General features: G+C 41.0%; 1 protein-coding gene and 1 non-coding gene across 3 annotated transcripts; both read left to right on the top strand.

Moving 5' to 3' along the window:
* The first annotated feature begins 2881 nt into the window (after positions 1 to 2881).
* Positions 2882 to 15863, top strand: SLC25A3 (solute carrier family 25 member 3). 2 transcript variants are annotated; one of them, XM_074168901.1, is made up of 8 exons: positions 2882 to 3443; positions 3603 to 3756; positions 7296 to 7417; positions 10324 to 10503; positions 10621 to 10802; positions 11538 to 11710; positions 12343 to 12453; positions 12567 to 15863. In XM_074168901.1, the coding sequence occupies exons 2-8, from the start codon at positions 3609 to 3611 to the stop codon at positions 12725 to 12727; spliced, it is 1077 nt and encodes a 358-aa protein (XP_074025002.1). In that variant the 5' UTR covers positions 2882 to 3443; positions 3603 to 3608; the 3' UTR covers positions 12728 to 15863. The 2 variants fall into 2 exon arrangements, with proteins under 2 accessions (XP_074025002.1, XP_074025003.1); XM_074168902.1 differs by lacking the exon at positions 7296 to 7417 and adding an exon at positions 7582 to 7703 and having other exon boundaries at positions 3345 to 3443.
* On the top strand, positions 10987 to 11226 carry LOC141462704 (small nucleolar RNA SNORA53). Its single transcript, XR_012463218.1, has one exon. It is a non-coding gene; the product is annotated as a small nucleolar RNA SNORA53 (small nucleolar RNA).
* Positions 15864 to 16209: the final 346 nt, after the last annotated feature.

Here is a 16209-nt window from a genome sequence, read left to right as displayed (position 1 = left end):
CAAAAGGAGGCTTTTCAGCAGAAAAAAACGTGTAATTGCAAATGAAGCTTGTAAAATTGTGTGGTATGTCTTGTGTGTGGTATTGGCTGGTTTTGATATGGCTGAAGTTGCATATTGGGCTGAAAAGCTTTTGAGAAAAATTTTTAAAACTTCATCTGACTGATCAAAATAGATACAGGGGTGGGTTGTGATGTATAATTTTAAATCTTGTTTTTACAAACTTAGGCATTTCAGCATACCTTACATTGTCTGTAATATAGCTTGTACTTTGGTAAATCTTACCTATGTTTGTCTAAAACTTTCCTATGACTTTTGCTTTTCTTTTTCCATAGGGAGTATACCAGGCTGCTTTGCACTAGTGCAACAGCAAGTTACGACAGATGTATACATATATGCATGTGTTCATACAGCATAGGGTCTACAAGTTAATTCAACTTGTAAAATAGTCCTCAGGTGGCATACACCCCTGTAAGTACTATGCATATATTGATATCTAAAAGAATAATTCCTCAGGTTTTCTGTCCCACCTAATTTTGAAATTTTGTCAGCATTGGTAGTTTGTGGCTAAAAAGTGTATCTGTACTGCCTTCTTTCTTAGGAAGAAAAGGTAGTGTTTTATGGAGGAAAAACCTGTAATGTCCGGGGGGAATTTAGATTAGAAAAGATTTTTAGATGAGGACATGTATGGCAGTGACTAGTAAGAATAGGAGAGGTTTCACTACTACCCGCTTTCAGAGGATGCGACTGCTGTAGTTCAACCTAGGTGATTTGGATCCTGTTGAAGGAGATGCTTCAGTGTTAAGGCTTCCCTTGGGCTTTGAAACCTACTTGCAGCTTGAATTGGTCTGTTACCAGAACTACTAGACCCTGATTCTAGAGAATCAGTATTGATACAATGAATCAGGGTCTAGTAGTTCTGGTATTGATGCAATGAATGAGCATGTAAAATACATGCTTACATCAGGAGCAGGTAGTACTTGTGCTGACCTGTTTAACAAAGATGTGGATGGTTGTTTTGCTATCTTGTATATTTTTGAAAATAATAAGTTGCTTGGAGAACCACCTTCTGAGAGCTTTGATTTTACTTACAGGCTTCACCAAAATGTTAGAATTGTGAAAAGTTATTGTAAAAGAGAAACTAGTCTAGAATTTTTTGATTGTATTCTGCTTGGGTCAAGGGGTGGGGAGAGGGAGTGGAAACGGAGTGTGGTGGGTTTTAATAAGAGAAGAAGAGATATAATTAGGAAAACTTTGGAGCTGCCAAGCTCAAATTTTGCTAAATTCCCCAAATCTGAAAAGCTACTGATTAAAAAGATGGATTTAACTTACAATAGCTCTTTTTATTGTGAATCTGACAGGTGGATACCAAAATATAATGCCTTTCTAGTCTTCATCTATTACTGCCTTCAGTGTCTATCAGAAATCAGATTCATTGAGATGGTTTGAATTACAGGCTATTGCTATTTTGTTCTTTCACATCTGAGAAAGGTTGAAGAAATTTTGTATGTAAAACAATATGCATTCAGCAGGAACATAAGTTACACCTGTATTTTCATGGGGATATGTTAGACTCCGCTGTTTAATAGATCTTGTTAATAGTCTAGCTGTTAGAAGTTAATTATCGGCGAAAACCAAAGAAACTGACTGTTACACAGACTGTAGCTGACCGTTGGGCACACTAATTGCCATTAGATGTATATAAATATAGTCACATGTTCATCCTTCATAATTGGAAGGAGCAGAGCTTTTCTGTATGTTAAAAACCAGTAAAGTCTGCAAGAATCGCAATCATTTATATGTAATTTCAAGGTAAGACCCAAAGTGTCAGTGATGCTTAGATGTTATTAGCTAAATTAAAAATAAGTATCAGTGTTCAGCTTTTAGATAAAACATTGCTACCAACAATTGTTTCAATGCAAGTGAATAGAGCAGAACAAGTACTGGCAAAATGAACAATTCTGACCTTTCTTCACTGCTGCCAGTGGCTGTGAAGTGAACAGCACTTCAGGCCCTCAGCTGGTTGCTAAATGAAAGTATTTAAAGAATGCAAGTTTCAGTTGATCTTTTCCTACTCGGCAGCTGGAGTCTACTCTACTCAAGAGGGACTTGGCCAAGCTAGGCTTTTGTGGCAGCGCTGTTAGGCATGTGTCATTTTTGCCTGTGTATGACAGTCTGCCTGGATAAACTTTGTTGTGAAATACAGCAAGTAGAGCCAAGTCCTAAGGTTGGTGTCGCAGGTCACCCTCTGGCGAAGTTTGACAGGAGCTGCTGAGCTGACCTAAGGAAGGGGTGTTTCTTCAGAGTGTCAGTGCCAGGGGTGCTATCGGTTGCATTATGGCTCTGTGCCTAGAAGTGACAGCTGGGACATCCAGTGCATGCTTCCTGCTTTACTGTCTTGTGTGCTTACGTTGTTACGGAGCACTATTATGGAAGGGATGTGGTCAAGATGGTGGAAGCTTGGAGTTCTTACCTCTTCAGTAACTGCAGAGCTGAACTGTGCTGTGCCAGTTTTGTACTATGGAAATCCAGGTAGTTAAGCATGGGTGCTCTGTTAAATAACATTCAACAAACCAGTAACTAGCAATTCTTCTGTAAGTGGCTGCAGCTGGTGTAGCATAGGCTGTGTCATGGTGCCGGCCTGTCTTGTGACCATGTGTGGTCTCACACCGCTCTGTGGTGGACCTTTCATTAAAGTGAGCTGTGTCTTGCAGCTTTAGCGGAGTCTGCTTAGAAAGTATTGGTAGATGCTATGGTTCAGGGTAATACCTCGGCAATACTGAGGACTTCTTTAGGCTAATCTTAGAAACTGGCTGCTGTTCAAAGTACAGCTGCTGCAGAGCACGAACTGAGGCTTGCCTGCTGGTGCCTGAGGCCGGCTGCTGCCGCGGGCGGGGGTGATGTAAGTGTAGAGCTGGTGGTGTTCGGGAGCGTCTCCGGTCTGACTCGGCCCCGGGCCCTCGCACAGGTGCCCAAAGGCTTCGGCAGCACGAAGGGAAGCCCCCGAGTTCAGGCATAGGGTGCATGCGCCCCTGACAACCGGCGGGCCCTCAGCCAGAAGCCACCGCCTTTCCCGGGCCTGTCGCAGCCGCGGGGGCAGCCTGACCTCGGCGAAGGCAGCCGACGGCCGGGCCGTGAGCCGACGGGCACTCGCGGAGGATAGACGGCCCCCTCTGGGCCTCTGCCGGCCGCGCTCCAGCCTCGCCGCCCCCCGGGACGGGCGGTAATCACCGCCCCCCGCCCCTGCCAAGGGCGTAGGCCTCGGCTGCGCGTGCGCCGTAAGTGCCGTTTCGCCGAGCGCCTCCGCCAATCGCCCGGCGCCTTCTTGGTCTGCGGCCCCGCCCCGCGCGTCGGCGAAGGACAAAGTGACGGAGCGGGGCGCGCGGTCAGCCTCTGCGCCGAGCCGCCGCCCGAGCAGCGGGTCTGCGCTGCCGCCATCTTAGGAGGTGAGTCGGGGCGGCGCGGCGGCGACCGGTCGGCGGGGGCCCGCTGCTCGCCCCGGGGGCGACGGGCCGTCTTGGCGGGTGCGGGTCTATCCCACCCGGCCCGGTTCCGCAGTGGGGCTTCCCCGTCCCACCCCGCTCTGCTTTTCTCGCCCGCCTCAGGTCGCCATGTTCTCGTCCATCGCGCCGCTCGCCCGGCTCAACCCCTTCTACGCGCCGCACTTCCAGCTGGTCCAGGATGGGGCGAGAAAGCGCGCGGGGCCGGCGGAGGCGCCCACCACGCGGCGGAGCTTGGCGGCCGCGGCCGCCGCTGAAGGTGAGAGGGGTCGTGGCGGAGGCGAGGCCTGCGGGCGGCGGTGCCCGTGCTACCGCGGGCCTGCGCCCCTCGGGGCAGCGGATGGAGGGTTAGCGCTCGGCGGGGCTCGGCCGGGCTAGGGAGGAGCCGGCGCTGGGCCTACGCGCCCGCTTGGAGGACGAGGAAGGGCACGGGTGGGGGAGGCGCTGGCAGCCTCTTCCGCTCCCCGCGCGGTGTGTGCTGAGTGGCAGCAAGGATCCGGTGTTACCGGGAAAGGACACAGGAAGGTTCTGGCTCAGGGTGATTGCAGAGATCCCCGATGGGAGTCTGTCCTGGGGATAAGAGGATGCTTTTTCTGGCTCTTCTGGGCCTGCAGCCTCGGGGTCAGGTCCAGCTTCAGGCCTGTACTTCTCTCTTCCTTGGAGAAGAACAGTATGTAAAATGTAAATCTGGATGGATTTCAAAGACCATTTTCCATCTTTTTTATTTTATTTTTTTTTATTTTACTTGTTCCCTTCCCCCTCTGTTTATTCACAGCTGGACATCTGAGTATCCAGACATATTAGAGTGCCTGTAGCTGTTCTGTTTTTTTGTGGTTTGTTTTGGTTTTTTTTTTCCCTCCTTTGTAGTTGTGGGGCATACAGCAGATAGCTGTGCTGCCTAATATACAGTGATGCATTTTAGATTTAAGTGTGATTTGTTTGTGTTTCTTGGTCACTTCTGTGACTTGCAAGGTCAGACATTGATACACCTAACAGTGGAGGTAGATGTTAAAATTCTAATTCTTTTAAGCTGTTAGTAACTTAAAAGCATCTCTGCCTTTATTTAAGAAAAAAAAAAGTGCTTTCAGCAAGATTCCTCTTCTGAACTCTTATGATAACTGAAATATGTTAGTGCCCTTGCATTAACATTCATGTAATATGTGAAAGAGAGACAGAACTGGGTGTTGGATTTTATTAAGCTTTCAAGAAAGTACTTCTGGTTTTCAGTGTAGTAATCTTGTTGCTAGCTAACTAAAGCCCTAAATAGCTCTTCAGTATCCTAAATATATTCAGTAAGTGTACTTATTTCTTGAAAGCTTTATGCTTGATCTTCATCTTCTTTGTAGGCAGATGCAGTCAAAGGTGACCAGTTTCTTAGCCTTTGTAGTCTTTTCTGCTGTGTGTGTTATTTTACATACCAGTTGGTTCTCTGGTCTTTGTATTGGGAGAGTAACATGTTGCAGAAGGTATGTGAGCTTACGCAAGGTCACACAAAGTCAGTACAAAACACAAGACCTTGTGAGTTCAGCTCAGGGCATCAGCCATAATGCAGCTCAGGGACAGTGTTTTATGATCAGCTCTTGGAATTTGTCCTTGTTAATGTATCAGATCAGAAGCAAAGAAATGAAGTAGGCGTATTTTTGTGCTGTATAATTATATTTAAGTAGCTTCAGGGTGTTTGTCCTAAGTCAGTGTCTAGGTATGTTAAAATAACTTTCTTGCCCTCTACTACATGTTTAGCCAGTTCTTTTGTCAGATAACAGTTTTTAGGAAATTTGACTCTGCTTGTAATAAGAAGTCTGGGATCTACTATGATTTTTCTTAAAACTGCTGTACCATTGCAAATTTAGGTATCCGTAAAGAGCTCAAGCCTAGTTGATACTGGCTTTGCTTTTCTTAGTTACTCTTTTTGAACACCTAGCTGACAGGTCAGCCTGAATACTATTGTAATCGAGCAGATACACGAAGCTCTACTCTTCTGTGGCTTCTATAAATATCCGTTTCTGTCAGTTGAGGAGTATGACTCCTAACAGAAATTGTTGTGAAAAAGAGTGTGAACAAACACTTCAGGTGTCTGGGCAGCACGGTAACTGCTGCAGTACAGTTATGCTGCAGGCCAAAGATAGAGCTAGGCAGAGCTGCCCCATAACGCAGACCCAGTGTCTGTTCTTTGATTACACCTGCATAGAAAGCCTTGTTTGTATTTGTTTAACCAGTCATTCTGGCAGAGTTGTAAACAGAGTATTACTTTTGTCTGCAGGTGTCCTAGTGTAATCAAGCTATTTTAGAGGAATGTGTAAGTCCCAGACCAGCATATTTACATTCTTGAACAGTATCCCAGTTACAGAAATTCTCATAAGTTTTATGCATTATTCTGACTGTTAACTGATTCCTTGCTTTAAGTGTAGTCTTAATACAGTGTCTGTGATTTGGTATTTGCTATTTTAGAATAAAGAAAAAAAAATGTTATTTTTGTTATCTTGGTGATTAATTTTGAAGAGTAAGGTAAGAAATGTGAATGTAAACTAATGTAAAATCTGGAACATTTTTGGAAAGAAGTTCCATTATAATAGCAAAGTTATAAGCTGGATAAGACTGCTAGTGTTAACTGGTGCCCTGTTGATGATGTTGAATGTAAATGTAAATTTTTGTTGATGTTCATAACAGATTTTATTTCAGAAGCAAAAAGACAGGGCAAGGAAGCTCTCAAGGTCTATTCCATTATACAGGAGTAACACCACTAGATCTAATAGCAAAAAAACACTTGATTATCCTTTTCTTCTCTGGGGAATATTTTCTGCACAGTGTATTTTTTCTATATGCTTATTCAGTATATTAATTTTGGTTTTACTTATATACTTAAAATGGTAGCCGTAGTAGGTGAACTGTGCTGCTACCTTTTTTCATACTGTTCATTGTAAACTTAAGTGTTCTGTGGTTGCACATAATCATATCCCCTGTAGCCTCTTCAAAAATGGAAGAAGGAAACTGATTCTTGTTTTTCAGCTCCAGTAACTTTGCTCTGTTGGAATTTGTGAAAATAACTTGCTCTTATAAGACTGGATGGTTTTCCACACAGTACTGTATGGAACAGTGCAAATGAAATATCCCTTGATTAAATGTGATCTGAAAGATTCTTTATGAGCATTGAATGTGATGATTAATTGAATAAAATTCTGCAATTTCATTAGACAGAAGCTGTATAAATCTGAGATTCTGTATTTGAAAGAAAATAAGAAGTAAATCTGTATAAAGAATCTGAAAAATACCTGAAAATATATCTGTATAAGGAAAAATAGAGCACTGATCTTGTAGATCTCTATGGTCACTACTGAAATACAGAAGTTGTACTATCACAGAATATTTAACAAGAGAAGCTTTGTATTGTATTTGTATTCTCCAGAATACTAGAGAAACACTCTTCTTGCTTAATTTCTTGGTGTAAGAAAATGTTGGATATTTAAACTTTACCTCATAATTTCTACTAGCAGCTTTTGGGATTAATTTCTATGATTTAAATGTGCTGTGACCTAAAACTTAACTTTCTTCCATTGCTTTTTTTAAAGAAACAAACTCAATTTGGAGGGCCTAGAATCAAATCTTGTCAGTCCCAAAGGTGTTAATTTAAAGCAAGGGAATTATTTTTGAGTATAACACTACAGTTGAAAAACATAGCATGGGAAATTATTTCAGTTTAATACTTTTAAAAAGGTTGCACTCAGTTTTGTTTCTTTTCTGATCTTTGTTACCATTTGTGATTGATCATATATATGTAATTTTTTTTTCCCAATAAACTAGAATACAGCTGTGCATATGGCTCAGGGAGATTCTTTATGCTTTGTGGCCTTGGTGGGATTATTAGCTGTGGAACAACACATACAGCACTGGTTCCTCTAGACCTGGTTAAATGCAGAATGCAGGTTGGTTCTGCACGTTGGTATGTGTTGACATTGACAAAGCATGTTTAGTGTGGTATAATTAATCTACTAATGAGTTGGAGGTATAAACTATCCCCTGGATGTCATTGTCCAACACTGCATGGAGTTTATGTAAAAGCATGGTGTGTCTTTATTTTTTGCTGCAGAATACAGTTGTGAATATGGCTCGCTCAAGTTTTACGCTCTCTGTGGCGTTGGTGGGGTCCTAAGTTGTGGCCTGACACACACTGCTGTTGTACCTCTGGATTTAGTGAAATGTCGTATGCAGGTTTGTATTAACGTTTCTTAAACTTTTTCTCTAATGTAGCCAGCCTATTAAGAGTTTACAGTAGGGACACAAGTCTCTTCTGGATGACGGGAAGTGAGTAAACTTGAATGCTACTTTTATCAAGTCTACTGCTGTAAGACTAACAAAATACCATTTTCAAGAGAAGCAGAGGCATTTAGGGTAATCTGTATTAATTGTTTTTGACTACATTTAAGGCACATATAACTGACTATATTGGCTAAAAGACACCCCCCCACAATGTTACTCTTCACTGTCCAGTAGGCTGTCTAGCGCTATTCCTGTGCTTTTGGAGGAAGGAAGTACTATCTTTGGTGTTTTGAAGATCTGGTTTTAAGCCTGGAGTGACATGCATGTATAATTTGATCCATTAACATTGTGGATATCAATGCATGGCTTATGGATTGGATACTTTCTAACAACACCACTTCGAATTGGATGAGTAAAACTTGATATGGTATTGGTAAGGCCATCAGTGCTTTCCTTGAAGTGGTTCTTGATTGGACTGAAAGGAGTTTTGTCACATTGCACTTAATTTGTAATACCAGATTAAAATCACCTAGTGAACAGCCATGGATAAAACATATTAATGGATTTATTCACGCAAATGTGTGCCTCAAGAATGAAGCAAATTAAAGCACACTTCTAAATTCCTGGAAATGAAGTAGTTAACTTACCTGTTGTCTAGGCTGATTGATTATAAAAGTGGTGATTTTTGTAATGACAGAACTTCTGAAGTTAGGAGGGAGCTACTAATTAGTCAGACCTACTAGTCATACTAGGAGTACTGCATGTGATATTCTTTAAAATTTTGTTCTTCCAGGAGGCCTTTATTTAGCATTCTTTTACATGAGCGGCTTTTTTGCGTACTTGAGAACACCTGAAATTCTGGTCTCAAACTAGTAATTCTTTAACACATCAGACAAACACAGGGTGCATCAAACGAAGGCAACATGCTGCTTTCTACAAAATTTGCATTGAGACCAGCTTAACTGTTTAGGAATTCCCTATTTCTACTACTAAGGAATATCTGTAGCTGAGTATGTGTTTTATTTCTGAAAATGTAGCTTAAGTGCGCTTTTCTGTTATGGACTTAAAAAATCCAAGATCAGTATCTTGACTACCCACACCTAAGGATAAGTTTCCTGGGAAGAGGAAATTGATGATGGGTAAAGAAGATGTAGCATCTCAAACAGTTCTTGATCTGATTGCAAATTGGGTTAATGGGCAGAAAGTCTGAGAGCTATACAGTGCTGCACCTGTAATGCTGCATATACAGCTGGGAGCAAATCCTCATACTTCCCAGGCTTCAGCTGCTTGGTAGGTATGTCAAGCTTGGGCTACCAGTTCTTGGCTTCCTTCCTGGTGATACTTCCCCTTCCTTCTCCAGCACTTAGAGGAAGGCACAAGTGGAGGGTTCTGTGTGGATTCCAGGTGTGACCTTGTAAAACCTGTCAGCATTTATCTCTTTACAGACCCAGTACAGAGCACGTTACTAATCCTTCCTAGATTCTCCAGGAAGAAACCCATTGCCTGTCCCCTCATGTCTCTTTAAGAAGAGGTCACCTTCTATGTAGAAGATAATTAAGCATGGTTCTGACATGAACATAGTCTCATTTTACAGTGACCAATTAAATACCCAATTTTCTGAAATTCTGAATCTTCTAAAATTGACACGTTTTGATGAATTAGTTCTCAAGTAGGTTGTTGCAGACTGCAAGGCAAAATATCAGTCATTGCAGGTCCCGTAGCTCTTTCTGAAAGCTTTGATTGACTAATAATTTGGTACCTTTCTTCTTATTCCTCTGAGGAAGTGTTGGATGATGTCAAATATGAAAAACAACTATGTGATGTGACTTAAAATTTGTCATAATGACCCTTTTAAGAATTTGTTAAATGGCTTCCTTTCACATGAAAAAAAAAATTCAAGTTGATCTTTTTTTATTTCTGATAAGTTATTAATGAAATCTCACTCAGTGTTTTTTGTGCAGAGAATATTTTCTATATAACCTTTATTATGAAGTCAAAGTACAAGTGTTAGAAGTTCTTGAGTACACTTTGATCTGCTTATCTGCTTTGCTCCATCTGACTATGTGGAGGAATCAAACTAACAGTGGACAAATAACCTTTTCTGATTAAGAATCAGGTGAATCGTCAGGCTTGGTTTGTGGCAAGTGTACATAAGTGTGACATAGAGAGGATGAGAATGCTGACAGAAGCTATCAAATTTATAAAGAATCTGATCTAAACATGAGTACAACAGTATACTACTGTCAGTGTTAGAATAGTGATTTTAGTAAATCTTTTTGATAGAGAAAATAATATTGTTAATTTGGAGAATGAATGTAAAGCAAAATTCAGATAGTTTTGTGGCTCCTGAGTATTGAGGAACATACTGCCTGTTAAAATAAGTTAGGGTTTGAGCCTAGCAAGTAACTATTAACAGTTATGTTAGTGTAACTTTGTGTTGAGTATAGGCTGCTGTCCAGGGAACCTTAGGAAGCCAGCTGTATGAGGAATTTAAGAATTTTATATTTTGGATGGGCAAGTGAGAAGGGAAATAGTAAGCCGTGTCAAGCAATTAACTGCCTATTCTCTTTAGGTTGATCCACAAAAATACAAGAGCATCTTCAATGGATTTTCAGTGACAGTCAAAGAAGATGGTGTTCGTGGCTTGGCTAAGGGATGGGCTCCAACTTTTATTGGATATTCCATGCAAGGGCTTTGTAAATTTGGTTTCTATGAAGTTTTCAAAATCCTATATGGCAACATGCTGGGAGAGGTAAGCCTTAAGTGGTTTATATGAGGCTATATATCTGCAAAGTAATAGTAGTAGTAATGTGGAGTAATCGCAAAAGCACGGTTCATTAATAAAAATGTGTTTTTAAATTCACTTCAGGAAAATGCATATTTGTGGCGTACTTCGCTATATTTAGCTGCATCTGCCAGTGCGGAGTTTTTTGCTGACATTGCTCTGGCTCCAATGGAAGCTGCTAAAGTTCGTATTCAGACACAGCCTGGATACGCCAACACTCTGCGGCAGGCTGTACCTAAAATGTTTGGAGAAGAAGGCATCTGGGCGTAAGTATCTTCTTGACTTTAATTTTTATTTTTATTTAGGTTCTTGATGTTGAGTATTTTTTCCCAATGAAAGACTGTTGCTAAAACTGTTGTGCCTTTAGTGTATAATATTTTTTGATCTTTGTATTTCAAGATAACAACTTAACATACTTCAGGGAATCTGTGCTGAACTGGCTGTTACTTCCACATGCTCCTTAGATCCATCTTTGTGAGTATCTTTGTGCTGAGTTCTGCTGGATAACTTCAGTTTCTAGCAGTTCCAGTCAGAGATATTCAGCAACTTTTTGGTTGTACAGTCAAAGATGCTTGAGTCATTGGCATGTAAGAGTATTATAACTGCATGCTAGCTTTCTGTTCTGATAGAAGTGGCTGTAAATATACAAGTCATTTATCGCTATCGGGACTTGGCTGGTATGCAGACATACGCCTTAACTGCACTTATAGTATGAGTACCACATTACTACAATGTGTTGTAATCTGAAAAGTGACTGCAAAAACAGCTGTGCAGTGTTCAGGCATTGGGTAAATTCTTATTTGTGCTGCTGTTTTAAGTTAGTACTCAGGAACTAATAAAACTTCCGGTTCTGTAGGTATTGAGACACTTAAGTCTTACAGTACCAGTATTTAGAAGTTATGTTTCTGATAGCAACAATAATCTAACTCTTTTTTTTAAGTTAAAAATGTACCTTAAATACTGGAGAAAATGAAACTAAGTTTTTCTCTTCTCCTGCTAAGTTTCTATAAAGGTGTTGCTCCACTATGGATGAGACAGATTCCATACACAATGATGAAATTTGCCTGCTTTGAACGTACTGTTGAAGCTCTCTACAAGTACGTTGTTCCTAAGCCACGAAGTGAATGTTCAAAAGGAGAACAGCTGGTCGTCACATTTATTGCAGGCTATATTGGTAAGGAATCTTTAAGTCCTACACCTCATTAATGGACTGCCACAACTCAAGAAGCCTTTTCAGACTATTAGATAGATGTAACTAGAATGGTAGATTTCACTTGTAACTTTAAAATGTGCAGGGGAAAAAAAACTATATTCAGTCTGTAGGTGGAAAATGAGTCTATAGTAGGACAATACTCTTAGTTGCTCCTGTGTGTTACCAATGTTGATGTCCAAGTTTAGAAACTGCAGCTGATTTAGGTGAAAAAAAACTTGCATGTTGCTAGGCTGGGAAAGGTTGAAGGAAGGGGAGGGAAATCTGGATGAAAGGGGGATTTTCAGTATACAAAGATTTAGGAGTTTTATTTTAGCAGAAGAGGTGTTGCAAGATCCGGAGGCTAGGCTCTCCAGTGGCAATGGGTAGGAGGAAGGGTTGTAGGTCAGTCCTAACTGCATGTAGGTCAGCAAAGAGCCTGTGCCGAGGGCATCCTTCTAGGCCTAGTGCAATGAAGACTCCTCAGGGCTTGACATAACTGCTGTGCAATTCATTAGCAATTTATTAGAAGGTGTGGTTGCAGTTCGTTGTGCTTAGTGTGCACAGTAATGTTACAGCTAAAACACCAGAGACCTAATGTCAAATTATTCTTTCAGCTGGTGTGTTCTGTGCAATCGTTTCCCATCCTGCTGACTCCGTGGTATCTGTGTTGAACAAAGAAAAAGGCAGTTCTGCTTCACAGGTTCTTCAGAGACTTGGATTCAAAGGTACCTTCTTACTTTCATGTATTTTGGATCAAGTGCTTGTGGTGTTTTGGGGAAGATTTTTTTTTTTTTCCTGGTTTCTGACGCTATTCCTGCTTTATGTTTTTGCTCCACAGGTGTATGGAAAGGTCTGTTTGCTCGTATCATTATGATTGGTACGCTGACTGCACTACAGTGGTTCATCTATGATTCTGTGAAGGTTTATTTCAGACTTCCTCGTCCACCTCCACCTGAAATGCCAGAATCGCTGAAGAAGAAACTTGGTCTAACTGAATAGACAGCTCATGGACTGACTATGCTGGCTGTCTCAGTGATGAGTTTCATGAAACTTTTATATATTTGACTATGTAGAAAACAAACTCTATATGATGTCATTATTGGCTCTGCCCTCATGCCACATGAGGGTTTAAATTCTGCCACTGTCATTGCCTGAAATAAATGAGAAACAGAGTGCTTAGTGTCTGTTTACTACTGCGTATGTAAGCTTCATTTCATAGCAGCAAATACCTCAAATACTCCTCCCCCCCAAAAAAAAAATAATAAATTAACCTATTCTACGCTTAAAAAATGAGAGAATATTGAAATGATTATAACAAAAATAGGCTTTCACTGTTTCCAGAGAAGTGCCAAGAACCTATCCTTGTACAACTGCAGAAACTAACTGCAATTCAGTGCACTTTGAGTCCACTGTTTTATTTGCCTTTAATAAGCTGTTACCGTAGAATAGCTCAACTCCCGAGTGGCTGAGGTGCAACTGCAGTCTAGTAGGGCATCCTGATCCTAATATTGGTGTTTTCCATGGAGATAAAAGGAACCTTATACATAATAGAGCCATTTCTGCTTTGGGGTGGTCATCCCAATGTAACTAACTGATGCTTACTTGACTAATTTCTGCTTTGACTAATTTCTGGCTTTGAACTGCACCAAAGAACTCGGTCCTTCTGATTGTACTGTGGAATTAAACAGTAGCTGCTACCATAACAAAAGAAAAGCTGGTGTTTATTATAAAGATTCTTGAGGATATCTGACCACTAAAAGCTTACTATAGCTTTACAGTAAAATAAAGATGGCTTGCCTCTTATTGTAAAGTTTGACGAACTTGTGAGCTTTTCCCTGCACTTGGTACTCCTGTAGTTAGGGGGTTGGGGTTTTTTTTCTGAATTAGTTCAGTTTTAATGCTGAGTTTTGGTTGAATCATGCAATTCTGCAGTGCAAGAAGCCATACCAATATTTTTGGACCTGGATGCGAAGAAATCTAGACTCCTAGGCATGCAAGAGGAGACATTCACAGCAATCTTTTGTTAAGGCAATGAAAGTGCTTTTTCTAGTCCTTTACAGAAAGATGAGCATGCTGCCTTCTGTGTTTTGCCTGTTCAGGAACCCACAGTTGATAAGTCTCATTGAGAAAAAGCCCGAAAATGCCTAATAGGGGAAAAGGGTTCACCGTATCCAGTACTTTGTTCACTTAGTAGAGCTGGAGCTTAAGTGTCTTTTTGTGCAAAGCTGTTTGGATACGCTGCCTTTCAGCATTGAAGCTGATGATATTGAACATAGCTTGGCATTTGCGTATGTTGTACTGCTCCTTCCTCTTTACTTATGTCCCTCAGAGTCAAAAGGACAATTAAAGCAGGCGCCCGTGGAGTGGCATAAATACACTGACGGCTGCATCTCACTCTGGAGCCTAATGTTCCTGCTAACTTTTACACAGTGTTGAGCTTCCCACGCCCCGAGAAAACCTTCTGACTTCCAAGATTCTGGATGGTTATGCCAAACAACCAAGCTGAGCCTTATTTTGAATTGTTGCCTTTCAAAATGTGGAGTAAAATCTAAATCTGCTCTATTTCCCTGTCAGCATGACACTAAACACACTCCTAGAGTGGCTGATACCAACTGCATTATACAGCGAAGTCAAATTCCCTAGATCTAAATAAAACATCTGCACGAGTACTTTGGTGTTGAATTAAATATATTTCATGATATAAGTATGTACATCTGGTTGCCCCATTGAGAGTAGGAAGCTTTGAAATTATATAACGAATCATTAAATGCTCCTAAGAGCTTCCTTGGAGAAGAGCATTAACTATGACTTGATCTTGCATCAAAACGATTGGTGTTAAATCAGCTTTTGAAGTTAACTTTTGTATGTGGTTCAACTTGTTAAAAAAAACAGTATCACTTTTCTGTACTGAATATCATAAGTTTCTTTAAAGGTGTGTTTTAACTTGGTAGACTTCTTTGCTTGCTGGAAAAACATCTCAAGTTCCTTCTAATCCTGAGAGAGGGAAGCAATTTTGTCAGCTTTTAAGGCTGGCAGAAGAGTGTGACAAACTTGGTTTATGTTGTGAGATAGTCTGATTGTCAAGTAATCCAATGATAAGCTCGATTTCTCGAGACTCTTACTTATCATTCTACATCCGGAGCAAAATCACACATTATTTTTTTTTCTCTGGAATTGGGTCATCTTTGTGTATTTGTTTTAAGTATGTGCACTAATAAGAGCATCTCAAATACATTTTCTTACTGCTCAAGGGTAGACCTGAAACTATCTTTTTACAGATGGTCAGATAATTTTATCGAGGTAAATCTGAGGTAGGACTACAAGGGGCAGCTTAGCGGTTCCCCTTTGCTTCTGTAACAGAGAAAGGGAAAATATCTCGGTGCTGCTTCAGTGTTGTATTTCAGTGGAAAACCCGAGAGGGGGGGAGAGAATTGCCTGGGAGCTGCTGCCTCCATCAGCGTTCAGCCATAGGCTCGCTCAGCTGCTTGAGGTGAAGGGGTTTAATGTATATAAAATGCTAATTGCTTAAAGGGTCACCCACTCGTATTTTAAATAAGCTTATGTGGGGAAAACCGCAGTATTGAAATGCGTTATAAAAGATCAACTTTGCCATTGATAACTGCTTTATAGCATAATGTGTGGTACGTTTTTGGAAAGTGGAGAAGATGGAGCAGGGGAGCAGTGGTGCTTTTGATGGATTTGCGCTTTCGTTGCAAGAACGGTCCTGTATCAAAAAGGAGCGCTCCCTTTTGAACCAATATAACTCGGGTAACTCCCGACCGGTCACTAAACCCAAAAGTGCTTTGTAAAACATGGATTATGTATATGCTGCTCGTGTATATTGTTTCATGAAGGAGGTAAACATCCTTTCCTGCTGTTAACTGGAGCTGAGATTGGCTTTCTGATTTAAAGCGTGCTGTCTGTATGACTCTGGAACAACCACTCCATCCACACCCTGTGTTTGTATCAGGTTGTACTACAGATCCAATGTGCTGGTACTTGCTGAAATGCTTGTTGCATATAGTTTTAAAATGGGCTGTAAGAATACAAATAGTTGTAATTTCATTGACACTTCTACAGAGAAATGATGTAGTTCACAGTGAAAACAATAAACATCCTGCTTTTTTTTATAGCGAATACGAGTACCTTGGATAGCTGAGCTTAATAGCCATGTGCCCTTGTTACAGAATGTGATTTTTGTAACTCCAAGTGATGTGGGAGGAGGATGTCGCAAGCAGAAACTCCTTGGCTGAACTGATGTTTCAGTGTGTAAAAGTAGATTTTGGCATGTTGGGGTACTTGTGTCATTTTTCAGCACTAATCACTTAATGCTGCTGCTGGTTTTTGGGGGGGGGGGGGGTTTGGTGTGGTTTTTTTTTTTCCTTGTGAGTTGCTGGCAGGAATACAATCAGCCAGTTCTATGCCTGGATTTCCTGAGTATTGCTACCAGTTGGGGTGCAGGGGATGATACAGAATCATAG

Source organism: Numenius arquata, chromosome 2 (assembly GCF_964106895.1).
Source record: "Numenius arquata chromosome 2, bNumArq3.hap1.1, whole genome shotgun sequence".
Classification (NCBI taxonomy): Eukaryota; Metazoa; Chordata; class Aves; order Charadriiformes; family Scolopacidae; genus Numenius; species Numenius arquata.
Note: the sequence above shows the minus strand (reverse complement) of the source record. Positions and strands in the feature narration are given on the sequence as shown.

Bases quoted from the DNA above. Each gene is read 5' to 3' on its own strand.
- SLC25A3 (XM_074168901.1), top strand. From the start codon at position 3,609: ATGTTCTCGTCCATCGCGCCGCTCGCCCGGCTCAACCCCTTCTACGCG. The intron at 7,418-10,323 runs GTTGGTTCTGCA...TATTCTCTTTAG, and splicing joins TGGTTAAATGCAGAATGCAG to GTTGATCCACAAAAATACAA. The intron at 11,711-12,342 runs GTAAGGAATCTT...TTATTCTTTCAG, and splicing joins ATTTATTGCAGGCTATATTG to CTGGTGTGTTCTGTGCAATC.